This window comes from Acanthaster planci, linkage group LG21, assembly GCF_054643075.1.
Source record: "Acanthaster planci isolate LZ-2023a linkage group LG21, COTS_SCS, whole genome shotgun sequence".
NCBI classification, from domain to species: domain Eukaryota; kingdom Metazoa; phylum Echinodermata; class Asteroidea; order Valvatida; family Acanthasteridae; genus Acanthaster; species Acanthaster planci.
In genome coordinates this window covers 540,775-567,472 of record NC_141797.1, presented here as the reverse complement: position 1 = coordinate 567,472, position 26,698 = coordinate 540,775, and the positions used below count along the sequence as shown (strand labels likewise).

At 39.8% G+C, this 26,698-nt stretch overlaps 3 protein-coding genes across 4 annotated transcripts; all 3 read right to left on the bottom strand.

Moving 5' to 3' along the window:
• Positions 1-249: 249 nt before the first annotated feature.
• On the bottom strand, positions 250-8,424 carry LOC110982408 (uncharacterized). Its single transcript, XM_022240778.2, has 4 exons — positions 8,286-8,424; positions 6,711-6,791; positions 2,350-2,462; positions 250-1,232 (listed from the first exon to the last, which is right to left on the bottom strand). Exons 2-4 carry the CDS (start codon positions 6,751-6,753, stop codon positions 1,005-1,007), a joined length of 384 nt encoding a protein of 127 aa, XP_022096470.1. The 5' UTR covers positions 6,754-6,791; positions 8,286-8,424; the 3' UTR covers positions 250-1,004.
• A 4,372-nt stretch (positions 8,425-12,796) lies between these two features.
• On the bottom strand, positions 12,797-18,645 carry LOC110982335 (uncharacterized). The gene is made up of 4 exons (XM_087131420.1): positions 18,488-18,645; positions 18,194-18,267; positions 14,984-15,096; positions 12,797-14,590 (listed from the first exon to the last, which is right to left on the bottom strand). Exons 2-4 carry the CDS (start codon positions 18,234-18,236, stop codon positions 14,369-14,371), a joined length of 378 nt encoding a protein of 125 aa, XP_086987546.1. The 5' UTR covers positions 18,237-18,267; positions 18,488-18,645; the 3' UTR covers positions 12,797-14,368.
• A 2,060-nt stretch (positions 18,646-20,705) lies between these two features.
• Positions 20,706-26,153, bottom strand: LOC110982394 (uncharacterized). Of its 2 annotated transcripts, XM_087131418.1 has the most exons (4): positions 25,982-26,141; positions 25,709-25,784; positions 23,173-23,285; positions 20,706-22,273 (listed from the first exon to the last, which is right to left on the bottom strand). In XM_087131418.1, the coding sequence occupies exons 2-4, from the start codon at positions 25,749-25,751 to the stop codon at positions 22,052-22,054; spliced, it is 378 nt and encodes a 125-aa protein (XP_086987544.1). In that variant the 5' UTR covers positions 25,752-25,784; positions 25,982-26,141; the 3' UTR covers positions 20,706-22,051. The 2 variants fall into 2 exon arrangements, with proteins under 2 accessions (XP_086987544.1, XP_086987545.1); XM_087131419.1 differs by lacking the exons at positions 20,706-22,273; positions 23,173-23,285 and adding an exon at positions 23,292-24,065 and having other exon boundaries at positions 25,982-26,153.
• Positions 26,154-26,698: the final 545 nt, after the last annotated feature.

The following is a 26,698-nucleotide window of genomic DNA, read 5'->3' as shown; positions in this document are numbered from 1 at the left end:
GGAATTAAAACGTGGGCCCAAATTTAAGTACCGTTCCTAGGATCCCTGTGTGAAATAGGAGTTAAAATAAACAAACAAAAAAGGTGCTTTGAAAACATAAATTTGAGTGAATTAAAAGTAAGGTCAAAACAGACTTTGGACCAAAAACGCAAATTTGAAAGGGGGAGGGAAGCTGAAACCCATATGACACCAAGGGGCTATGTTCATGAAACAGCCGTAAAACTGTTATTATAAGCATTACATTCCTGCTAAATCTTACATCAATACGGCGTATTTATTGCTTTAAAAACATTCTTGTAACAAAATGGATTGAAGTGTTTATTTAAGTGCGTTTTAACATTCAACTAAATGTTCCAGCAATCACAGTAAAATCGGGCTTGAACAGAAACAAAGATATTAATTACAAGAACTTTTGATTGTCTGCATAAGGAACTGAGTGTGGCACATGACCACAATCCAGCCTCGAACTTGGCATTATTATTCCAGATTTCAAATATTTTGACTCGAAAGGGTTAGTTGATTTGGTCACCCTCGATTAGTGTAGATAGCAAGGGTTGTGAGAGTCCATACTTTTCTTTGTACATAATCGTTTACTTTGGTTAGCAGTAACCCTTTGAAAAAACTGAAGTGTTCAAGTCCCTTTCGACATACAATCTTTCAGCAAAATGGTCGATCAAATGGGTTGGTATAAATCACTTTATTGCAGCTAAATTTACTATCTGAGGGGCACTTCGACATGGTAGTTAAGCCATTGAAGTTACTCGATTTCGAAAAGGTAATGCTAGTTTGTCATAAGCTTTCATTCATCAGTTCTTCATGCGTATTATGAAAGAAATCGAACCTAAATTCTTTTTGGATTATTAATCTACAAATTAAATTTTCAATCTATCTTAGAGCATAACAAAGGAGTGTACTTTTGCTAGGAAAAGGTGAACTTTCGGAGTTTCTATTTTGTAATCTATTTTCATTGACCGTAAGGTTTAAACTACAGCGGCATACGTTCCTTAAAAAGCAGCTTTGATCACAAGCAACATGGCGGACAACAGTACGTAGCTGACTTGTCGAGTGGTGGCGCTGTTGCAGAGGTCCGTGTTGCAGCAGCAAGTTGTCGTGTCCCCAACTAACGGCACAGAAATAGTCCGGCAGCTATTTGGACCCCCGCTCACCAAGTCAGTGCAGGTGTCTGAAGCACCACATGTTCGCCCAGTAACGATGTCACCAACTTTTTGTTTCTGCGGAGAGAAGGTGAAATCAAAACTCGGGTCAAATTCGTCAAATTCCAAGGAGATTGATATATTCACACTTGCCTCAATGGTGCTGAGCACTGCACTCTAAACAAAAAGTGAATTTTTGAATCCATCTGACTCATGGGGAGTTTTATCCTCATATTCTCCGCCCAACACTGTAGATGAGCTTACGAAGGAAGCAAAACAAGGAGAGCTGAGCGATCTACAATGCCATTTAACACCATGCCAACGATTGTTATTGTTGCGGTTCTTTGCTTTGAATTTCCTTGTGACAAACAAAAGGGATATTACTCCAACTAATTGTTGAAAATAATGCAATTCGGGCGATTCACAATAGTGCGCCTCCAAGAGTCTGAAATGCGTTGGCCAATTACAACGCACAAAATTTGTCAACCCTTTTCAAACGTGCATTGGGTCAACAGATTTCGCGCACTGTGATTGGCCCACGAGTTGCCAACTCTTGGAGGCGCACTATTGTGAAACGCCCGTATTCATTTATACACAGCAAAATTGCAGTACTTAATCATTATTGTTCAGCTCCGCAGATTTGGGACATATTGTTCTGCGGTATGGTGACGTCAATATGACGGATTTTGACGTCATCATTGTGTCTACTCCTGGATGGACATCATTTCTTTATTAAGAAAAAAGGAATACATGACGCTCTGCTGGTAATCCTAAAACGCGGAATGAAACCTGACTGGACAACACACCACAGGAAGCAAAATTTGAGACGGAGAGAACCCCAATTCTTTGTGTTGGTCATTGTTTCACTGGAATCTGAGGAATTCTTTTAAGACATGGGGGGGGTTCACAGTAGTCTAGATTTTGTGTTGCATATGATGCAAGATGTGTGGGAAAGGGGGACGTACCCCCTCTATTGTGTCTTTTTTGTGTTGATGGAATCTTTGGAATTCCTTTCAGATTTCTGAGAGGGAAGGGTGCAGTAAGCACAATGGCCTTAGGGTATACAGTTTGCGCATCACACTGGCCCCCCTTTCCGACATATTGTGCCGGGTATTGTGTATCGTATAGCGATTGGACAAGTTGGGGGTACCCCTCAGTCTCATTTCTTGCTGAGTATAGACAACACTGTACTCACCACGCATGTATCGAACTGAGACCCACAGTCCGTTTCAGTGGCGTCAGCTTTGCTGAATGGGTCATTACACGTTCCGGTGGCGCAGACATAGCACTTCCTCGCTTGACTTGCGCCTGGTAAAAGAACATTGCACATGACAGGATTGTGGTTTTCATGAAATGGTGGCTTGTTTCGTTTTCTTATCACATTGCCTGGAGACATTATTGCCTCTTGCCTTCCGATTTCAGGTTTTAGTTGTTAAGCTTCTTAGGAAACCCATTGGAGTAAGTAGTGATGAACTTGATTCAGAACTTCCGACTGGATGGAAAACGTGCAGGCCAAACATTTTACACGAACAAATGAAACCACTACGGAAATTTTTTTTTTAAATCTCTGTACTTCCTTTAATGGCTATTGTAATACCGCATTCTGTATAGTATGTAGTGTTGCCCCAAGACTCGTTTTTACTGTTTTGGCCGGTGCACACCACGTGCAGGCGCTGGCGCTGGCGAGCACAGCCAAATAGTAGTACATGTACCGGTAGAGGGCGCTTTATTCACAAGAGACGAACTGCCAGAAACCAGTCTTGTAAAATCTGGCAGGCCTGAAGCCACCTTTCCATACGTGCGTCAACACTGGCGTCAAGCGTTGGGTATCCGTCAGAATCGCTCTTGGGGCGATTTTGACCGCCAAAAGCAACACACATCTGTGTTATGTTAAGTTAATGGTGTTGATTTTTGTGTTTTGTGTCCGCAAAGGTGAAATGGATAAACGCATCGTGTACGCAACGCACCCCTAAAAAGTACTTGCGGAAAGTCGCCTTTACCAAAAAGTCTGAGCATACCTCACGTGCACAAGTTACCAAGGCTTATTGCAAGTACGCGCTACCAAAAACCGCACGCCATGCACACTGTGGTTTTCGGCAATGCGCCATGAGATAAATATTTGAAAGGTTTTTTCAGTACCGGTGTCAGCTAATCAAGGGATGTTTTCAGAGGTGAAGAATGCCATGATCAATCAAAAATGTCCTCAAGTTGTGAAACTACGTCTATTTTAATAATACAGCAGTGGGGAGGGGCCTACCAAGCTGGCGGGGGGGAATTGCTCCCTGGAGATTTTCGCAGAACTGATAGCAGTAATGCTTTTAATTTAAAATAGTGTTATCGTCTTCAAGGAAGAGGGGGCAGTAAGAAATTTGTAGAGATTAAAAACAAAAAAGAACCGTGATTTTTAGAATCCTGGATGCGGCACTATAATTTTGGAATGTACATGTACTGTCTGCGTAACCGCCAGTTGCGTGCACAAACTCAGTTGAAAACCCTCCCACCAGCCCGTATCTTCATAGCCGGTGAGGGCGCACTTCGACCAGGTGTGGATTCGAAGATACGTATACAGGCCTTGGTACTGTTGGGGTACGATACCCGCAAACACGCACGTTAACCCGCAAACAAGACAGATATCATGCATCATTGTAACGGCTTTTTATCCCTTTGCCGGAGCACACGTATGTTTATGCCCCTCACTTTGTTGGTACACATGCGCACTGAATCCCACTACAGCGCCAGAAGCCATAAAATGGCTCTTGACTAGGGCAGGTGGACCCTAAAAGTAATCGATCAACATCATCACGCTCCGATAAAATTGTTTACCCCTTATTTACATACCGATTAGAATTTAAACACTCAAAGTACCTTTTGCTAACTTGCACACTATAAAAATCCAAATTCTGCCAAATTTCAAATTTCTGCTCGTCTTTGTCACGTACCTCCAAAGTATGAGAGTCAGAGGTTGGAAGTGAAGCCAACATTTTAGAGGGGATTTTTTTCAGTTTTGCCGGATTTTCCCTGACATTCTCTACTTGTGAATGGTTAACAATATCATGAAGCTCTAATGAGAAAGTATCATACAAGAAGGAAAACGTATGGATGAAAACAGAAAGTTTTGTTTGTGCCTGATAGTCAAGCAATTTGACGTGATTGTACGAATTCGTGCAGTGCAGTAGGTAACTCGTACCCAAACGCACTCTTATCCATGTCTGTGTACGTACATGTACGTGCATGCACCATACCCAAAATCCGGACATCTCATTTTTGACCGCTGCCAAACTCAGTGCAGAAATTTGAATCCGCATGAAAAACGAACAGCATTTCAGACAAATGGCTCTAATCTTGAAAAAATGAGCTGATAGATACAAAACATGTATCAGTCTTCCAGACAGTATCACTGATGATCTGCGGGAAATTCAACAAAAGTGTGAAAATTAGGCACTAGTAGTAAAATGAAAAACACGGAATAATGATGAAAATGGGTCCCAATGAAAAAGGAAATGAATTTCAAAAAACGGTTTTCTTCCTAGACGTAAAAAAATTTTTTTGTATATAAGAGTTACTAGCATTTCATGTGGCATCAAAGTTATATGAAGGTTAACTCAGCAAAATTGTGAAAATTAGACACAAAGCTATGTAAAAAGCGATAATCCTTTATAATTACACTTTGTCGTTAAATTGACATTTTTCACTTTCTTTGGTTATTTCCCGGCGATCTTTCTTACCAGAAGCTATTGAATATAACAGTTTGATAGACTCTTGGCAATTTCTTTACACACGAGATCTGCAAGGTAAATGGCAGTACAAACCCCTCACATTGGTCACCACCGATATGTGTCGACGCTAGAATAATTTTTCAGGCCGATGACCATTATGCCACTATTGTGCATGCGCGGATACACAAGTTAAATGCATGCGCAATTTATGGGCACCGAACATACGTGAGAAGTTACGGTGGAACTGCTTAGTGAAAAGCCGAAGGGCATATTGACACAGACGACTGATAACAGGAAGCAGTTTTGGCGATGTCTCACGTCTATACATGTCAGGTGTGGTCTGCTTACAACAGCCACTCACTAAAACAAATTATTATGGCGACAAATCTTTTTCAGTGCATGCCCCTCGTGTATGGAATGCGCTTCCAAAGGCAGTTCGATCCGCTGGAAGTTTAAATCATTTTAAAACCAGCTTCAAAACTCACCTCTTCCAGAATTACTTTTCAGCAATATAGTCTGATTTTGCTAACTAGGAAGCCTTTTATTTGATTTGATTGTACATCTAATTGTATAATTTGAAAGTTTTGTATTTCTTACGTATCTGCTTTTAGCTTATGATATTGTAAGTAATTGTCTTTCTTTTCAATTTTTAAAAATGGTATTTAGTGTACAGTGCTTTGTGATGTCGTTGACATGGAAAGCGTTTTTAAATAATTCATATTATTATTATTATAAACAAGCAAAGTTCTGATTCTTCGACGGAACCAACGCAAGGACGATGGGGTAACTTGCATCTATGCCTGTTAATCCAATAAGTCATACCCTGTGAGGCCACCATATGGCAAGAACGCTCTAGCGATTCGTCGCTCAACTGCGCAGTTCGTAATCTCTCAGTATAAAATGGTACAAAAGTAAACCAATATTTTATCTCGCGGAAATGTCAATTTATCACTCGCTTCCTAAAGTGGAATTTTAATATCAATAAACAGGCAGTGTTGACTTTTCAATAAAACACTTGTATTTCTAGAAAACAAGTGTGACCGTGGCCCTAAACGGCATCAGAGGTAAGGCAAAGTTGTTTTGGGTCAGGGCCGTTCCAAAACTAGAACACACTAGTCAAACAAAACTAGAATAGAAATCTTTAAACACATGTCCTTACTCCCCTACCGTATATGTACCCTGTTAGCAAAGACTAGTTGTATGGATTTCCAAAGAAGTCTCCTTTCTCAAGAATGGCAAGATAAAATACAAATTCTGTCCCTCTAATATTGTGCAAGGAAATAACTTTCACGTGTCACATTAAATGTAAACTGAGAGTATTTTTAAGTTAGTGGTTTTAAAGAGAACAATGTAACTGTCCATTTCATTTCATTTGAGATCCAGATATATGGTCCAGTAAACAGGCATTCAAACTGAGTTAATAAGATATGAATGTGGACACATTTCCTAGTTTTAGGGCTTGCAAAGATGGAGTCAAATCGTACATATGTCTCATAATCAATCCTTATCCACAACCCTGATTTTTCATAGGAAAATGTCGATATCATTCGTCTATACATATGTCTATATATATCATCCTATTTTGGATCAAGTTTGTCCGAGAAATTTGTAAAATGGGACCATTTTACACCCCTATAATCTGAAGATTGAGAAATAAGTAAGACTGCGACAGAGAACACGAAGCAGGAATTACCCTGGTTTTCTTCCCTGATTTAGTGGTATGCAGCGATGTAATCAAGGATATCTAACAATGATGTTACGTTGACAACAGTTATAAGAATGTTCTATGACATTAAATCGTGCTTCAAATTGAAACAAAAATAAATGTACTTTTACTTACCCAGGCAAACTAGAAAGGAGACGAACAGCAAAGTCCACTTCATGGCTGGCGAAGCAAAAGTTTCCTCACACGTTGAGAACTCTGTGGCAGTCGTAAAAGATAGTGGGTCTCTTTGTTAAAAAGGATTGCCTAATTATTTAACGCAATAAAAGGTGAAAAACAAAAGAAAAGCAGACTGAAGCAAAAAAACAAAAAAAACAACAGAAATCAAGACAAGAATAAACTAGACAAGACAGCAAACACCGATACAAGACTGTACTAAGCACGAACACATTTCATATGGTATAAATTCAAACTGCAGGATGAATCTTGGCCCTCAATATACTTTTTGACCCTTTCACCAAGAAGTTTGTTTTTAGTTTAACATCTTGCTCATTCGGCATTTAGTATTTAGTCATAAAAAATCGGGGTGTTTTTTCGTGGTTTTTCCTAAGACCACCCTACAGGCAAAACTATTTTGAAAAAAATGTCAAAATTGACCAATTCTTGCCACTTAGACTTGAAAGGATGCTCAAAAGTAACGACTGGATCAGTTATCCAAGATATGGTACTTTGCCAGTATTTACACGTACATTTGTGAACGTATGTGAAATACCTAAATTTTCAATTCATTAGAAAATTCATAATGGTACCCAAGAAGTAAACTCAAATATTTTTCAAACAACAACCAATTTTGTCATATTATTTGAATTCGTCTCATCAAAATTCATCTTAATTAAGCAGCAAACTTTTGAAAATTGTTGACCGGTGTAATACATAAATTCAGATGATATTTTGTTAAAGACCTAGGAAGAATTCGGTTAAGAATTCAATGTGACCAATAAATGACAAAAGATTTTGCCTCATTGCATTCAAAGTTCTTTGGTACGATTCGTGTTTACATATATATGTAAAAGTGGATTTTGTAAGCAGAATGTGAGACAGTGCAACTGACCAACAACTAACATGTTCAAGAAATGACCCCCCCGAAAAGAGTTTTTATAGTACATTTTGTAGCACATTTTCCCGTAGATTTTCCCGGGTAATTGAAGATTCATGTTGACATGAATGAACTTTTCCATAGAAACTGCCTTCAGTTTCCTCTGAAAGAGCAATTCGATAGTCAAATTTTCATCACTGTAGTTACAAATAACTAATAACAGATAATAATCAGTTCTTATTCGTTTTAACGTTTTCAACATAACGCCGGTCTCAAAGTAAGACGAATTTGAACACTGCAGTTATGACGAATCAAATTGCAACAGATTTTAATCATTACGTACCTTCAAATGAAATCTAATGGTAACTGTCTGAAATCGACATTGGAATTACAGTTCAACGATACTTGAGGACGAAATGGAAAGATCATTATAAGGAATTCCGTGTGGCATAGGTTTTGAAAATCCTGATATGAATAAAATGAAAATGCAGTCTAGTTGACAATTTTCCATCAACTATTTTGTCATGCAAAGGATAAATGAACCGGGAAATGCAAGTGTCGCAGTGGCAAAGTGTGGAGGGGGGGTCGTGGTATATAGGAACGCCAAAGTGAAGTTCCGCAACCGGTTTATGAATCTTGGACACTATGATTCTTACCTCAAAAGTTGGGATTTAGGCACCAACTGAAAAGCAACAGAGCGACAGCGTCCGGATTACCTGAAGACTCGACTGGAACTGTGAGAAACGCCCATTCAGACCCAATGCTAAAAGGCCTGGATCCGAGTTCAATCCTTCGTGATTGGACCAAAGTGATCACGTGATGTTTGTTCCGAATAAGGACCGGATATCAGATAAGGGAATGGGTAAATAACGAATAATAAAAACATAAAAAGAAAACTACTCGGTCAAGATCAGCATTATGTGAATAGCTGACGTCATTCCTCTGCTATTGGCTGACGCTGCTTATTCAAGATTTATTTTGGCGATAGTGTTTGGGGCTATCCGAAGTGAAGGACGGTTTTAGGATAGGTTGTACCTTCAACACAGACGAGGTAAATGGGCCAGATTTTTATCAAGCCATGTAGTTTCCAATACATTGCCAAAAACAAAACGAAATTTGCTTCAGGTGGATAAATGGCGTTAAAGCCATTTTGACTGGGGGGGGGACCCCACATTGACAACTGTTTGAAATTCTTACCCCTAAAGCACCTCGTGCTCTGACGAATGACCGGAATTGTGCAATTGCTCTCTGGAAACACCCCCAGCTTAAAGGTCAAGTGTGCGCACCTATCACGAGACGTGAATTCTCTAAGCGACGACGGAAATAAGGATGAAAAGAAACAATGACCCTACGTCATCTACGCGTTTTCACATGATTGGTTCACGCTGTTCGAGATAACCGTTCCCTAAATAGATTTAGGTCCGTAGAATTGACGTTGGTGAGAACCTTTGAAATAATGAATAGCCATTTATCATACATTGGACAATCATGTATCAGAAAGTCACACGACCGGAAAGAAAGTTTGAGCGAACGCACGAATGAATGAAACTGAAACCGTAAGACGGTCTTGTGAAACCTTTAATTGGCACGCTGCATGGTTATACAGTTTATGATAACTTACAAAGCCAGCAACGAGGTCACTTACACACTCGTTGTGTACAGTTCAAAAGGGCATACACTGGAGGCTACGGACAGTCAGATCAAATCTTGTTTGCTTAGTTGTTTGTTTTTGGCCATCACATATATGTATGACTACAAGAAAGAAAACAATTTGGACAAGCTGGGCATGTAATTGCACAGGATTTAAAGATTTTGGTGTGAGATTAGAACGAAGTTACTATGAGAACTGTTATCCACAAGATGCAGCTGCACCGTTTGGATCTGCCCTTGACCGCTCTAAGATCTAGGCAATCCCACACTACAAGTGTTTGTTTTCAACGATGTAATCATCATTGTGATGGTGCTTGGGATTCGCTGGTTCGCCGATGGTGTCCTTGTGCAGCGAAAATATCACCTTTTGCAACCTGTGAAAATAAAGCCATAGACGATTTGACCAGTAAAGCACCAATTTGAAAATAACTGCGTGTGGTTGACTGCCGAGTGATGGCGTCCTATTGCCTCCACTCACTCTGAGTAGAGGAGCTGTGCGTATGAAGCTCTGGACACAAAACTGAGTTCGGGCGGCTTGTTCTCGTTTGTTATAAAGAGCCCGATTAGTTGTTCGTGGGTCGGCCGCTCGAACATTGGGAACGTACAGCCAGTTATCGCTGACAGTGAGTGGCAAGCAACATGCAACGCGGCGACGTCCATGTACGTCCTTTGAGGGTTAATGTTTGGATAACTGGGCTGAATTTCTATTTATTTAAATTTATTTCTCTGTTAGAAAAATTACTAATGTTAATTTGCTAAAGTTCGCATATTCTCCGACTTCGTGAGCATTCTCAGAAATCAAACTCTCAAGAGTTTTCCCGTGTGTTCCTTTAAAACCCTGATAAGGAAGCGGTGTGTGATCGTGATCCAAGAACGGTGTTCTTGGATCGATTTCCCGCTGCTCGATTAGAAAAAGAAGGCGCAGAGATGGATACAGAGAGAGAGAGAAAGAGAAAGTGGCGCAAGTGTAGATCTAAAATATCTGTACATCGTGTGTGCGGTACATCCTGCATCTACTGTGAGCTAAATCTGTGTTGGAAACGGGGGGTGGGGGTGGGGAAAGGTGTGAGTGAGTTTGTATATATATTCAAATCTGGACTTATAACAATAGGGGACAATAGGGTCCACGGTTGCCGAAGAGTCCACGGATGGAAAACGTGTACAAAACATATGGGAGGTCTGAACAAAAGAGGAACAATAGGGAGTCCACGAAATTAAAGGCGTTTACTCACTTGTAGGTGGCTGCGTGTGGGGGGGGGGTCACTTGGCCGGCCACAAAAAATTTTAAAAGCGGGGGGGACACCATATAGACTATATAGAGGGAGAGGTTCATGATAAAGATGTTCATCTGTAATGTATTTCAAATTCATCCAAAATCTTACATCAGAAGGTATATTTATGGATTTTTAATTAATATTAATATTGCTTTCCTTTTTTAGTGATATTGCAAACATGTTAATAGTTAGGAAATCCTCTAAATTCTTCACAATCCGCTTTGTTTTTGCTCATCACATGAAAAGTGTGTGGGGCATATATACTCCCACCCCTGGGATAGACGCGCATGGTACTGACGCATAATCGGCCAGTTTGGTTCCAACAACTGACACATTCATGTTACTACTCTTTCTTCAAACAGCCCTGGACACGTATAATAAACAGCGCCACCTTGTGTCCGAATCGATGAATTTTATTTGAGCCTTACCAGAAGGATTTATAAGGTATTTATAAGGATTCCTCTTTATTAGATAAATATAAAGCTCGCTAGGGGCTAGTTGCTGTCCCTCCCCCTAAATTCTTTAGAATTGATGACAGCAAACGTCATCAAAAGTACCATATTTTATCTCCAGGGCAGAAAACATTTGAAAATTGTTGACCGGTGTAATGCATTTATTCAAAATATGTTTCCAGTCGTCAAAGACCTAGGAAGAGTTTGATTAATAATTCAATGTGACCAATAACTGGCAAACAATCTTTGCCTGCATGCATTCCAAGTTCTGTGGCTTCATATTTGCTTACGTACAAGTGGATTTTCTAAGCATAAAGGGACTTGTGAAAAAATGCAACCGTAATACAACGAGCGACAACTAACGTTTTGATTTAAGGTTCGAGAAATGACCCCACGTATTAAAAACAGTTTGTTAGTACATGTATCTGAAAATGTACTGAAAACCAATACTTATTCTGTAGATTTTCATATTCATAGGGTATTTCATATTAATATGCCCAAACTATTCGATAAAAATGTCTTGAGTTTATTCCCAGAATGTTATTGTTTCGAAAGAACGATTTGATAATCGAATTGGCATTACTTTAACTTTTAATATTCATGCTAACCTTTTCAATACAACGCCAAGCATCGAGCGAGAGGAATCTAACACCACGATCTCGGGACGATTGAAATTGCTACAAATCTTGATCATGCTACACCTAGTGGGTGTTTAACTTCAAAATTGGGCTTAACGTTCAAGGGAATTGTTCCAAAACATATCTTTTAGACATTTTCGGTTTAAAATAACTTAAATGAAATGAAAATGCACTCAAGAGGGCTAACTCTCAATTTGAATCCAAAATTCATCAAGACACTTTTTTGGGTGGCGGACAAAACTTTAGTCTATAATTTTTCCATCTCATTTTTCAGGTTAAATTAAACAGGGAAACGTAAGTGTCCCAGTGGCGAAGGGAAAGGGACACCGAAAGTGTCTCGATATGTGATGCGACCTTTGAAAACTCAAGGCATGTCGCCGAACTCGTTTTGGAGATAATTGGCAAAATATTCTCAAAACCTTTATTCAAAACAAGTTAATGCCATTGGCCGAATGATTCTTGTTTGATGCAATTAGAAGTTTAATTAGCAATTTTTCAGCCAGCCATTTTGTGTAATGTCATTGAAATGGTTACAAGGAACCTTAAAGCTTGATTTCTCAAAATAAGGCCAGCCGCTTTTAGTAGCTTCTTTAGAGTCATTGCTCAAGCTACAGACATCATGAAATGATTAAACAGTTTTGAACGTAGCACAATATCCTGATGACGTTGATGCACATAGCATAAAACGACAAATTTCACTATGTGAAGGGTTGTGTGCTGATTGCGGATGTGCACTGGCGCGTAATTCATCTTTTGGTTCCAGCAACTGAGACAACTCATGTTGCAACTCTCTCTGGGCGCTTGTAATGAACAGCGCCACCTTGTGTCCGAAACTATGGAGGACAGGACATTTTATAGGGATCTCTCTCTATCAGCTAAATAATAAGTTCTTAAGTTCTTATGTCAGGACCTGTTTCACTGGCTGGTACAGATCAGGGTTAAGACGCTCCGTTAGCCAATGACAGCTCTCACCTCAAGAGTGGCTCATTTATAAGGGGCCAGCTGGGTCTCGTTGCAATCTGCAATCTTGGCATTAATCCTTTTGTAAAGATATTTATATAAAAATTTTAAAAAAACCATGAAAACAACACTCAGCGATATTTGAGATGAGGACACAGAAAATAAAGCACTAATTTTTGATAAAATGTTGAAGTGTGTTTCTCGTTATATTTTATTAAAGATCACCTCAGAAAAATGTATTTCACCAGTTCTAGATACAAAGAAATATGTGATGTTCACACCACGAATGGTTTCTTACAGTCACGGTATTATTGGTTAAAATAGTGCAGTTTCAGTAATTTTCTGAATGGGCTCCAAACGCCCAGAAAAAAAAGACACGATGAATATACCAGCTGTGGATTGTCTGCACAAGGAACTGAGTGCGGCATATGACCACATTCAAGCCTCAAACTTGACATTATGATTTAAGGTTCTAAAGATCTGAATGCTCATCTGCCCTTATTAGCTTCAGTTGTGTAAATCGAGGCTTTGCATGGTAGCCATCTTGCTGGCCAGTTTTTATGTCCCACAGGAAACTTCCTTTGTGCATATACCGTAAGAAACAAATGTACTGGTCTACAAGATGGTCAAAAATCACCCCCCCCTTGTCGAGGCTACGTGAGTCCCCAGGACTTTACATAATCGTTTGCAGAGTGGGTTCCAATTGGCCAAGGTCATTGGAGAACAAAGCACGCCCACAAGTCGGCGTATGGCCGGTCTGATTGTTCATACCTCGCAAATGTGTATTGTTCCCAAATGACCTTGTACGCGCCACAGTTAGGGCATGCGCTGTCCGAATGCCGAAACAAAGGCTTATTATTTAAACATACTCACATGCAGGATTATTGGAATAACTTGATTTCGGATTGATAATGCCAGTTTGTCATAGGCTTTCATTAATCAGTTCTTCACGCGTATACGAAGGAAAGAACCCGCATTAAAGTTTTGGATGGGTTTTACACAGTGGATCTGCAACCTGTTACAAGCATGAAAGAGCGACGTTTCCATCATGACGAGGTGGATAAAGTAACCGTTGTTGTAAGACCGTGAGGAAGAAATTTAAAGATTAACCTGAACGTGTTTGGAGCACATTTGAATGTCAATGAAGCTCCCAGGAAAACAAGGAATATTGTTTTAAAAGGAATGTCAGAAAAGGACATGCTTAGGGGCACTAGGGATTCCACAATTGCTAACTTTTTGGGACGCTGGGAAGCTTTTAATCAGTGGTTCGACAAAAAGGAGATGAAGCGTAGTGTTTATTTGTCATCTTTTCCCTGTTGCACTGTCCTACACGCAGATTTCTTCATGATATTACACTTTTACAAAAGAGGCAAGATCTTGGGAACACCAAGAAAAGCGGGGTGTTGGTTGTTGACAAAATGACAAAAAGCACAAACATGCAATAAACTGGTACACATGTGCAAATCATAAGTTAATGAATTTCAAATGAGAATAATCAATACATGCAAATCACACGGAACAGGAGCGACGTTTGAGAAATTTTTTTCTTTTTCCTGAAGTCAATAAAAATTCGACGAGTGTGGACCGAACCACTGACTTTTGGCAAGAAATCAGAAGGAAAATTGAGATGAAAAGCTAATAATACAAGAACGAAATTTGACTAATCTCTCCTGCAAATTATGAGCTGTTGAAACTCTGTTTTCGAAATCTGTGTACGCTTTGACTTTAATGTAGATGTCATAGCAAATAGAGTTGCCTGTGACGTTTACAAAACAGCTTTGATCAAAAGCAACATGGCAGACACCACGGCGTAGCTGACCCGACGAGTGGTGGCGCTGTTGCAAAGGGCAGAGGTGCAACAGCAAGTTGTTGTGTCGATTCCTAAAACAGAAATAGTCTTGCAGCTGTTCATCCCACCGGTCAATGCGTCAAGGCAGCCAGCGGTAGCCCCACATTGGCGCTGAACAACGTCTTTGGCTTTGATTTTCTGTCAGGGTAAAAAATCATTGAACTAGCTTCTTGTTACTTGTGCTGAAATTAGCGCACTTGTTAAATTGAGATGAAAATTTTGGCCAAAACAGGTTAGAACTTAACTTTTTTCTGGATAATATTTTCCTCGGCGAGGTGTCCTTGGATTGATTTTTTTCATGAGTGCAACAGTAAATCTTTGGCAGCATGACAAATTGACGACTGCAATTATCACTTTAGTTAATTAAGCATTGTACTCAGGATCAACCGTTCAAAGGCGTGAGCCGTGGAAGTCATTTTTCGATAGTATTCCCCAAATCTTTTGCAATCTGATAATGTGGATGGAGCTAGACTGTGTTACTGATGGGATTTTAATTAGTTTCATCTAAGAGTAGAATGTAAGCCTACTTACTAAGCATGCGTCGCCTGCAGACCCACAATCCCTTTCGGTGCCGTCGGCTCTGTTGAACGGGTCATTGCATGTTCCTGCAGCACACTCGTAGCAATTCAGAGCATGCACTGCACCTAATCAAAAGCAATTTGAAAAGGGTGTCCTGAAATTCAGGTATTAAGCTAAAAATTTGATTCACATCACAGTGTTGTTGCCCTTTTTATTCCCAAGTCAGTGTAGCATTATCCAAAAAAAAGAAAAGAAAAAAAAGCACCCTGCATAACCACGGTACAAGTATTAGCAGTCAGAGGCTCTTATCTCGTTGCACAGTGCACAGAGTTGATAACTAGTCTAATTTCTAGACCAACAGATTTCACCTGATAAATATTTGCGACGGATTTGCAATTCGTATCCACACTACATGTGCAAGAGTTTTTTTTGCTTGCTTTAAAATTAATATCTCTCCACATTGTTATTCATTTTTAATCTTGTGTCCTTGATATCCATGACTTAAGTTTAGATATCAACTTGCTTCTGTTTTGTTTGTAAATGCTTAAATAAAGACACGAATGACAAAGAATTTGTCGTCCTCGTCTTGCTCAACGATGAACAGTAATATTCAGGATAACAATAGTCACGAATAATCGTCTGTCTTCAATCGTGTAATCTGTATATGCATCTGTGACGTGAACGAGATACTTAGGAGATTCTGGAGAAAGACGTCGCTTTGTGTTGACTGGTTCACTTCCCCATTACTTTCTTGCACAAATTTCATGGATTGTTCGTCGTCCAATCCCATGTTGGAACGAATGCGTTGCAAATATTTATCAGTTGAAATCTGTCGGTCTAAGAAACAGACTACCTATCAACTCTGTGCACTGTGCAACGAGATGAGAGCCTCTCTGACGACCAATACTTGTACCGTAGTTATGCAGAGTTACTCTCGTCTTGGCACCTACTTTGTGATGACCCAAAACGTTTGGGGTACAATATTTGTCTTCAAAACGCGGTCCCAAATCTGCCAACCAAAAATCCATTCCTTAAGCCGCGTAAGCCGCGTAATTTTCTTTCCTACGAGGGTTAGGGGAAATTTTCAGGTATGGGCGTGGTTAACTGCAAGCTCGACCAATTTGGTGAACACTTAAAAACTTCAGTGCCAAGGTAAATGTCAGGCTTTACTTTCAAATAATACAAACATCTTCCAACCAACGAATTTCCCACCTAGAAAAAAGTACTACATAGAGACTTGACCGCTTGGCTCGTTGGTTCTAAGTACAATACTCTCCTAATAGAGCTACCGTGCACATCGACCAGAGGGCCAGTTTTGTTGTATACTTAAAAGTTTGTGTTTGTGTTACGTGTTTACAATAATTGCACCCCAACTTTCCCAGACGAAAAACACACGCGCAACGGTTAAGATACGCCGATTTTATATGTCAGCTTTTATTATAATTACCCCTAATCATCGTGGGAAAAAAATCAGGAAGGCCTAGCCAAACACACAAAGTTTACACAGGCCAATGTTTCCACTCAGCTTAACACTGACAAAACGCTTCGACTGAACAAAGTTTTCACTTTTTCTTTGCGCAGTGTGAAAAGTAGCAGCTTTCAATATGAGGAACTTTTTCAGTGTTCTTTGTAATACACACCAGCTCTTTAAGGAAGGAAATGGAACTTTAAATTTGCCCGGAATTTTCGAAGCAAAGTGCACAACCGACTCAATGCAAAAGGCCTTGAAGTTTCAGTGGCACATGACGTGGGTCAGTTCATGAATGGGTAACTCCATTGTCAGTCTACTTTGCAAAAAAACACACCAAAAACCAATCTCCCAAAACAACCTTTTTGTACGTGACGTTGGTGCTATATTGTGTCTAGATCACAACCTAGGGCAAATGGAATTTTTCAGCCGTCATAGTAACTGTGGAACAATTGAATTCACAGCAGGAAAAAAAACCCAGCTAAATGTCAGAAACTAACGAATTGATCACAATTTAGGAAAAGTACTGGTCATGTGAGTCAACGTTTAATGAAATACCCACACAATGTCAAATGACAGAACCAATATCAAATTTGGAAAAAAGATCAAAGTAAACAACTCGGCTAGAAATATAAAAACTTCGGCCTCCAACATTCATCATATATTCAGGTTTAATAGGAATAATGTACGTCAGTATCAAGAAAACATACTCAGAACAGTCTAGGAAATACAATATACCATTCATTTTAATAGTATTCATATGGATTTCACAAGAAAGGCCTTTTACTCTTTGGAGTATGTGTCTTTTTTATATTTTCAAGCAACTCCTCTTCGTCCAATTTGGGTGCATACATGAGGCAGTCCTATATGCATTTGTTTATTGGACAAAGTTTGTTCATGTTAGGAATAGTAAGAACCTTACTCGTGGTCATCCCCGACACTCACCCTTATACGCATGTGCAACTGAAAAGAAGTTCTAAATATACCACGAGAATGTTGGTGTCAGAAGCTAGATAATTGCCTCATCTGATTGGGGGCCTCATTTGGATCTTTGTTGAATGGCAAAAAGGGAGTTACCGGAAGGTCCCCACGCACACAACCGGTCTGGCAAGGTGTTGGCTGTTTTATTGCCAGTCTTTTGTGACTGAATCTTCTAGAAAAGGTCAAAGTTTAAATTTACGCCAACACGTACAGAGAGTGTTTAATGTTTCTAGTTTAGTTTTTTACGAATGGCGACCGATACATTGAGCATGTGCACTCAAAGACTGGCTACTGTCCTCTAATAACACCGCCGCAACGACATAGCACAGGTATGACAGTGCATTGGTAGAAACGTGCAGTTTTTGGACAACATGTCTCTAGAAAAATGGCAAAGGCAGGGGCCTGACTTTCATGCATTTGACGTTTAAATTACCAGAAGACACCATTTTTACAATGAAAGAAAACACATTTGCAAAACACCGGAAGAAATGTGCAGAAGGTAGGACTCATCCCAGACCCTTTCATGAGTGTAAAATGTGGCTTTCTGTCTCAAAAGATAAAATCTACACTTCTTGGCAGTCTTCCATGTTTTTACCCAGCCCCTGCAGCCTCGGTTTGATTCCCAACCCGTTTCCATATTTCAGAGTGTCTTACTCAGACTTTTCTGGTTTATCCAAAATGTTTTCTCCCATTTCTAAAACCGAGACTGCTTGTTACTGTCTCCTCTCGGCATTTTTCTTCCGTTTTGGCAGAGGAAAGCGGTCACAACTTACCCAGGGAAACAAGAAGAGAGATGGCCGCCAAAGTCCACTTCATGACTGGAGGAGAATATTCGCAAAGGTACTATCTACGAATTCAAAACAGAGTGTGAAGTAAGACCAATGATCGACGTAGTTTTGATCACGGGAATCATGCAGAAAAAGGGCTATGTGCATGTATGGTCATGTAGACTCAGAATTCATTTCATTGTGCGGGCTTCATCGCTTATAAAAATCAAGACGGAATTTTCTTCATTCGTGTTTGTATTTCAGAGCGCAAAAGCTGATCGCCAACCATCGAAATCTTACCTGAAAGTTTCACCGTTTGCAGTGTCTGAAGACTCCACTGGAACTGCGCAATCGCTCTCGGGAAACGCCCTATCAGTACCAACATATGGGCCGTCACAATGTGCGTAAGCACCTATGATTGGACAGACTTTATCACGTGATGTAGCTTTGAGGCTAAATAACGGCTTTCCAATGTCACGTACACGTTGAGTGGGCCCTGAAAGGAGAAATGTAAACGTGCGACAATCGATGTGCCTGTTCCACTCTTTTTAAGAGGGGTGTGCAAAGTTGTAACAAACAAAAAGTCCCCTATTGAGAGTAAAAGCTTGAATTTATTTCGTAGGATGATTTGAAGGTCTGTTCTAACTCAAATATGTACACAAAACTGTTTTTTGTAGATGATTCTAGACATGGATGTAAACCCCGGGGTCGGGATATCGTTTGTAATTTACAAAAGCACTGCGTGAATTTACGAAAGGATTTTGTTATATTATTTTTGCATTCAAACTGCGTTATTTTGCAATTTTCAATCTGAAATATTTCATGCCTGGCACTAATGTGTTTCCGTAGAAAGGGATGGACCCATTTATACATTTCGTGTGACCCAATGATGCCTTTCACACTCGCTGATAGGGGAATTGTGACATCGTGCGTTGCTCAAGTGTGAGTATTCAAGCTGGATCTTTTCCTGACTGGGAAATATTACGGTTTGAGTTCATTAGCAGCAGGGTGACCATTAGCTTTGGTATGTACCAGGATGTATGAAAAGAAAGCAGAAAGATAAAATCTGAAGCTAAAGAATTTCAAATAGCAGTGCAACGTGTACTAAAACTCATTTGCGGTAATGAGGAAAAAGAAAATAAAAGCGCCTATTTCTAAACATGCAGTTTTCTCTTTTTTATTTTGTTAAAACATCACTTCAAAAACCTGTATTAAAAGGGAAAATGATTTGCGACATTTGAGTCATTCAAATAAATTTGCAAGACAATAGGCTCTGACAGAAACATAATGTTATAAACGTTCCTCCTGGCTTCCAGGTAATTACTCTAAACCCCAAGAATGAAAGGGCCACAATAATTACACAAGACCCCGATTGTCTGCCTGGGGAACTGAGTGTGGCATGTGACCACAATCCAGCCTCAAACTTCACATTATGATTCCGGATTTAAAGATGTCTTTCCAGTTTTAGAGGGTTTTTCTTACGGGAAAAGTGGAAAAGGGAAGAGAGAAAATGACATTGAAATTATTTGCCCCTGTACATTTTGAATGGACCGCTCAAGCTTCTTGCCTCCAGTTGCGATTTGTGCGCATGGTCATTTGAATGAGAATTTATTAGTGAACTGGTCTACGCTCTGGAAACAATCTGGCATGTGCACATTCTCTCATCGGTTTAAAAAAAAGCCTTGTTGGTGGGGAATGTTTTTTTTTATGTAGTTGGTAGCGGTGCGATCATAACCTATGAATTTTTAGTTGGTCGTGAACCAGCGAAGTGCAGTTCCCACCAAAGGAGTCTCCGTTGCTAGGAAACTTGCGCCTTCTCTTGGTGCAATACCTTAAGCTTTACTGCGCATAAAATGAAAAGCTATGTAGGTTCCAAAATCTGAAGTCTGCGCTACTCTCTCAACATACCGCTCCGGACGCTTGTAATAACAGCGCCCCCTTGTGTCTGAAGAGATGCGTTTTAATTGAGCTTTAACAGAAGGATAAAATAATAATAGGGATTTCTCATTATGAGCCAAACGAAAAACTCTCAAGGGGCTATTTCCTGTCCCTCCCCAGATATAGATATCATTGGAGTAAATCTGGATGTTTCAGAAGAATATAACTGGCCGAAAGCTTGTTTGGGCTTTTTGTGTGTGTGTGGCCTGTCCATAAGGACAAAATTTGAAAAGAATAATAATTTTTGCTTCCTATAAAGAATTTTGTAAAGAGCAATTTTTCGGTGGAGAGCAGCGAGGGATTGGGCTGATTGGGACAACTTATGCTTCAGAACTTCTATAAGCCAATCAGAGCTATTTAATTATGAGGTGCTGATTTGGAAGAGGCGGAGCCAGGTCTTGTGGATATCTTAAAATCTTGGTGTTAATATGTGGGGATCATTAGTGACAGAATGATTAAGAAAAGAGGGGGGTGGGTGAATCTTGCAGCAATTAGGGTTTTTAGAATACAAAGATGACAATGCCCACAGATGTTTGAGATAATGAAAAGAAAATAAAAGCACCAAATGTTAGACACAATATGAACAGGCTTTTTGTTTTATTCCACCAAGTTATCGCCTTGGAAAAATGTTTTCAGAATCTTGAGATACAAAACCATTTCTCAAGAATCAAACAAGATGTTATATAAATGTGTTTTACTACCTTTCCAATCAATGCTCCTTTCCTTGAGAATAGAAAAACACAATAATTACTTTAGCCATCGATTGTCTGCATAAGGAACTGAGTCTGGCACCTGACCACGATCCAGCCTCGAACTCGACATTATAATGCAATATTCTAATCGTACACTTCAGTTATCAGACTCGGTTTTCGTAGATTGTAAGGGTTGTGCGTGTCTCCTGGATTCTACAAAATTGTTTAACTTCAGTAATACCAAGCCTTTATAAAAATTAAAGTATTAACATTACTTAAAAGTACTTAGTCGATGTTGATATGAATCATTTCAATGCGTTTCATTTTGTTGTTTGAGGGGCATTCCGCCAGTTCAATATTTCAAAAAGGCAAGGTCATTCGAGAACAAACCTCGAGCGCCTGTCGACATACGGCCGCGCTGTTTGGGCAGACCTGGCACGTGCGTATTGCTGTTCCAAAATGACCTTACAAGCGCTTCCTTTCGGGCATGCGCTTTTCACCGTACCAAAATGGCTCAAACGTGCTTGCATGCAGAGTTATTGAAATTACTTGATTTCGGATTGATAATGCCAGTTGGTCATAGGCTTTCATTAGTCAGTTCCTCACGAGTATAAAGGAATGAGCAAAGTTTCTTTTTGATCAGTTTTTAACATGACAAAGTGAATCAATTAGCAGTTGGGCTAAGACCTTTATGAAGAAATAGACAATTAAAGGTTAACTTCCAGAAACTGTGTGAAACATAATGGAATGTCACAGTCAAAAAAACCCCAGATGAATTAGGAATGTAGTTTAAGGGGAGATATCAGAAACACACCTATTTAGGAACAACCAGGGAGTCTACAAAGGTTTTATATTTTCAGTAAGCTTTGAACTTTTAATTCAGTGGTCCGACCAAAAAATCACACGATGACTTGAGTCTCCATTCTTTTTATTTCACTCCTGTAGTAAGTCCTACGCGTCCCATTCCTCATCATGAGGGTGAACAATGCATTAAAAGGAAGCATTAAAGAAATTTGAGAAATTATTCAGTTAGCTTTTCCCCCTTAATTTTATACCAAATCGAAGACTGCAGATTGAACTACGTATTTATTTCAAGAATTTTGAAGGAAATTTACTGGGAGGAATATCAAAACAGCGTAATTTGGAATTTGTCTTTCTAGCTGTGTAGGATCTGTTCTATTCTTGTTACATGTTTACTTCAGATACCATAGGCAAGTAGAGTTGCCTATGATGTTTAAAAAGCAGCTTTGATCAAAAGCAACGTGGCAGACACCACGGCGTAGTTGACCCGACGAGTGGTGGCGCTGTTGCAAAGAGCCGAGGTGCAACAGCAGGTTGTTGTGTCTACTCCTGAAATAGAAGTGGTCTTACAGCTGTTCGGCCCACCGGTCAACGCGCCAAGGCAGCCAATAGAGACAGTACATTGGCGCTGCACAAAGTTTCCAACTTTGATTTTCTGTAAGGATAGAAAAAACGTTGAAACTGTTTGTCTGCTTATGGTAACTTATGTTGTGCTTAAATATTGCTCACATGTTTAATTTGAATAAATCAGAAAAATAAACATCACACTTGACTTATTTCACGGTAATATTGTCTTCATCTAAATGTTCTTGGATTGATCCAGTGATATGGACTGAGCAGTAAGTGCTAAATTGTGATCTGATAGCGGAACAGCACCGTAGACTAGATTGAGAGTGGCGTGCTTCCAAGCTCCCCCTTTATTTTAGTAATCGACTGAAAACATTAAAGTTAGCTTAAGCACTAATTTGTAATTATTCAGAAGGGTAGGCAGGTACCAATATTTGTCATAAATGTGAATTATGTTGCTCTCTTTTTTTTGTCTCAGCTTCAATGAAAATGAAGTGTTAATCTCGCATTTAACTTACAATAAGGCTGACCCACGAATTTTGTACCATAAATGTGGAGTGCCACTTGTTAACATTGCCAACGGTCGAGTAACGAGGCAAGATAACAGCCAGTAAAATAGCATGAGATCGAGTTTGATTGTTGTACGGGGCTGATATGTATTCACGACACGAGCGTTAAATTCATAACATGTATAAAAATACTAAAGGACGTAAATATGTTCCCCGTGGCGTGAGTTTCTCGTCCTTCCTGGCATTAATCCAACTAGAGCAGAAACTAGAGGTCGCATTTTTTCCTAAACGATGGCTCTTTTGGTGGGAACTGCTCGTTCACAAATGATTATCAATTGCATTCAAAATGGCGTTTAATCGATGGGGGATGTTTCTTCACAACTTAAGTCGAATGAGCAAGAAAAAATCCAGTCGTAATGGCAATCTGTGTCAGGCTGAAATACTTTTTTGCCCAGGTGTAAAATGTAAGCTTACGTACCAGGCATGCGTCGTTTACAGACCCGCAATCTGTGTTGTTTGCCTGAGCTTTGTTGAATGGGTCATTGCATGTTCCGATATCACACTCGTAGCAATTCAGAGCAAGGCTCACACCTGATCGAAGGCAGTTTGAAAACGGTGTCCTTAAATTTCAGGTAAGCTAACCATTTGATACATATTACAATGTCCTTGCAATTTTTATTTCCAAGTTAGTTATCAATACGGGTGACTCACTATACAGCGCGCCACAAGGAGGTTCCCGCAGACAGGTTACTCACAAGTTTACGAATATAGCACTGCTGCGATTAACGACACCTCCCACGTAATTTGGGAATATTGGTTACGGCATTCCCAGCATCACATAAAACCGTCACTGTGACTACCTAATACCCATTCGCACTGAGCAAATTTCAGGCTTTTCAACCAAGGTAAACCAACACTTTAGTTCAAAAATTCAGGTTTCCTCCGAGCAGTGCAGTTAGCGAATGAGACTTTGTCGACTATTTATCCCATAATGCAGTGCGTAAAAGCCTCTCTATGACAATATCTTGGTGGCGCATTGCAGTGTGAATATCCCGTATTGAAAATACATAAACTCAAACAAAAGCCTCTATAACCACTGCTTATTGGAAGACTTTGACCATGCCCAAAATGGGTTTCCAGATCTACAGCCACATCTGTGGGCCTTGAGTTGAACCAGGAGAGGACGGTCCGTTTCCTAGCAACGGAGGCCATTCGATCGGAGCTGAACTTCACTGGTCCTAGCACGACAAAGAAATGCACGCGCCACGGTCACGTTTTATCGCTTCCAACTGATCGAACACTCCTGAGTAACGCGGCTCTTTTCAACCGATGAGGGGGTGCTTCTCCTCGAGGTGGCTTGTCAGCCTGTCCCTGTGTATGGAACAAAGAACTAGTCCCAGATGTATCGTGGACAAGTCTGCAGCTTTTGTGCTGCTCTCTGTCAGCAAACGCACCGGTTCGTCGTGACCGTTCTACTTATGTTTCGATTACGCTCAAGCAAAAGCATGGGTTAAGTACGGCAATGACGCAAACAATAGTGAGATGGTCGGTGTGGGTCTGTGAGTATGTTTGTACTCTCTTGGAATCTTGAATTATTATACGAGGCTGGTAACACTAATTTGCAGGTCAAGGAGTTGTTGATCTTAAAGAGTATAAGCCGACGTTTTGGATGCTTTGGATCAGTAGGTATAATCAAGGAGGAAAATGGACAGTATTGTTATATTATTTCGCAAGTTCGTTAACTCGATATAATATTTTCTCCTATTCGCTCCTGTAAGATCTATAAGTAATGTTCCTATTTTTGAAAACATTTTTTTTTACGAGATACTTTTTGCCAAGTTCATTTTTCGAAAACCTAAATCCCCTGAAAATAAAAAAAATATATCTCGTACAAACAATTGTTTCCAAACATAGAAACAATGTTTCCCAATATAGATCTCATTAGAACGAACTGGGGAAATCATGTCTAGAAAAAACGAACTTTGGAAAAAAATATACCTCGTACAAACAAAGTCTGAAAAAAAATCCCCTATAAACGAACTTCGAAAAAATTCTACTTCATTTTTGAAAATATATACCTGATGGCACTACAGGGCTTCCGTACCTACCACCAATGTGTTGACTTGACATCAACATAACGTAATGCAAGCTAATGCCAACAAAGCTGTTTCCTTTTATATGTTTTCATTGCGAAATGTAGCAGCTGTCGATATTGACAACTTCATTGCCAGTGTTATTAGTCACAGGCATCTGCTCTTTCAGTGACCAGGTAGAATTTAATTGGCAGGGAATTTTCAAAGGAAACTGCTCAACTGATTCTGTGGGAAAGGCATCGATGCATGAATGTTTGTATGGCACAACACCTGAACTGGATCAGTGCTGAATCATTTACCCCATTATCAGTCTACTTTTTCAAAAAACGAAGCCTTTTAGTGTGTGAAATTGGCTCCACAAGGTCGTAAAATGAAATTAAGTGCAGACTGTCTAGATCACAACCTTAGGCAAATGGAAATTTTAACCGCGTAACAATTGAATTCACACAAGGGCAAAAACACAGCTGAAGGCAAAAAACGAACTAATGGATCGAAAATTGAAAAAAAAAATTGGTAGAATGAACCAACTTACAAAAAAGGCACACATAATTTCGAATGCCAAAGTTCGGAAGAAAAAATCTAAATAAATGACGCCGCCGGCAATATAAAAACCGCAAACCTGCAACATTCGGCATGTATTCATGTTAGGAATAACTCACGTCATTTAACCAAACTCACACGGAACAGTCTAGGGACTGTTGAATGTGTTTTTCGTTTCTAACCATAAATGTCCACCATCCTTTCACCTAGTCCCTACCGCCTGGGTTCGATTTCCAACCCGTTCCATATTGCGGTGGGTCTCGCCCAGCTATTCTGGTTATCAAGAATGTTTCTTCCACCTCTAAAACTGAAACTGTCTCCCCTCCACAGGTTTCTTCAGTTTGGTAAGGGGACACGTAAATCACAATAATCATTACTTACCCAGGCAAACAAGAAGAGAGATGGTTGCCAAACTCCACTTCATGGCCGCAGGACTGAGTTTTTGTAATGGTATAATCTTGAAAAAGTACAGAAAATGATCAACCCAGTTTTGATTATCAACATCATGCACAAAATATGCCGCACCCATTAGTGTAGAATTATGCATGCATGATGACGCTGTAATCGATCTAGAGGAATTTGTCATATGCCATACGGAAACGTGCTTGCATTTGGACCACAATAAAGTTATTGCTAATTATTTGAAATTCTCACCTAAACGTTTCACCGTTTGTGGTATCTCAAGACTCGACTGGCACTGCTCAATCACTCTCGGGAAGCGCCCTATTAGTCCTAAACGCAAACGCTGACACATATGGCATAAACACCTATGATTTGAATGCTTTTATCACTTGATGCGGTTTAGCATTGTCAAGGATGAATATTAATGAGGCTATTCTACGTCATTCAAGAGTGTTTATGGAGCTGGTGGAAGGGCCATGTGTATACGACTGTCTGTGTGTCTGTTCCACTCTTTAGAAGAGGGGTGTGCAAAATCATTATAAACGGAAAGTCCCATTTAAGACGAAATTTCTTGAAATTTTCTAAATTATTATTTTCAGCTTCTGTTTTAACTCATGTACGTACACGAGTTTTTTGTCTCTAAATGCTCCTGTAAAAGACTTTCTCAGTTTTGCTTCGTAATCGTCAAAGGAATCCTGACCTTGAACTCGAGTACAGAATGCACCCACCATTTGTTTACTGCATTTTCATTGACGCCCTTTGCCCGTAGTACGTGCATATTATGCGGGTTAAATGTACAAACAGATTGAAGTACAAGGTTAGCATTCATAAATAATGCCTATGTTTTGTCTAATAGATATGAATTTTACGATAGTCTGGATTCTGTTTCGTTCATGCATTTTTTTGCTTGATAATCCGTATGAGTGCAGCCTGAGCGTTTGAAGGTATGCCCCTTCCACATCGATCGCC

Excerpts from the sequence above, each read along its gene's own strand:
- LOC110982394 (XM_087131418.1), bottom strand. The coding sequence starts at position 25,751 with ATGAAGTGGAGTTTGGCAACCATCTCTCTTCTTGTTTGCCTGG. Across the intron at positions 23,286-25,708 it reads CTCTCTTCTTGTTTGCCTGG|GTGTGAGCCTTGCTCTGAAT; the intron begins GTAAGTAATGAT and ends GCCTTCGATCAG. Across the intron at positions 22,274-23,172 it reads CTGTAAACGACGCATGCCTG|AAAATCAAAGTTGGAAACTT; the intron begins GTACGTAAGCTT and ends CTATCCTTACAG.
- LOC110982408 (XM_022240778.2), bottom strand. The coding sequence starts at position 6,753 with ATGAAGTGGACTTTGCTGTTCGTCTCCTTTCTAGTTTGCCTGG. Across the intron at positions 2,463-6,710 it reads CTCCTTTCTAGTTTGCCTGG|GCGCAAGTCAAGCGAGGAAG; the intron begins GTAAGTAAAAGT and ends TTCTTTTACCAG. Across the intron at positions 1,233-2,349 it reads CTCAGTTCGATACATGCGTG|AAACAAAAAGTTGGTGACAT; the intron begins GTGAGTACAGTG and ends TTCTCTCCGCAG.
- LOC110982335 (XM_087131420.1), bottom strand. The coding sequence starts at position 18,236 with ATGAAGTGGACTTTGGCGGCCATCTCTCTTCTTGTTTCCCTGG. Across the intron at positions 15,097-18,193 it reads CTCTCTTCTTGTTTCCCTGG|GTGCAGTGCATGCTCTGAAT; the intron begins GTAAGTTGTGAC and ends GCTTTTGATTAG. Across the intron at positions 14,591-14,983 it reads CTGCAGGCGACGCATGCTTA|AAAATCAAAGCCAAAGACGT; the intron begins GTAAGTAGGCTT and ends TTACCCTGACAG.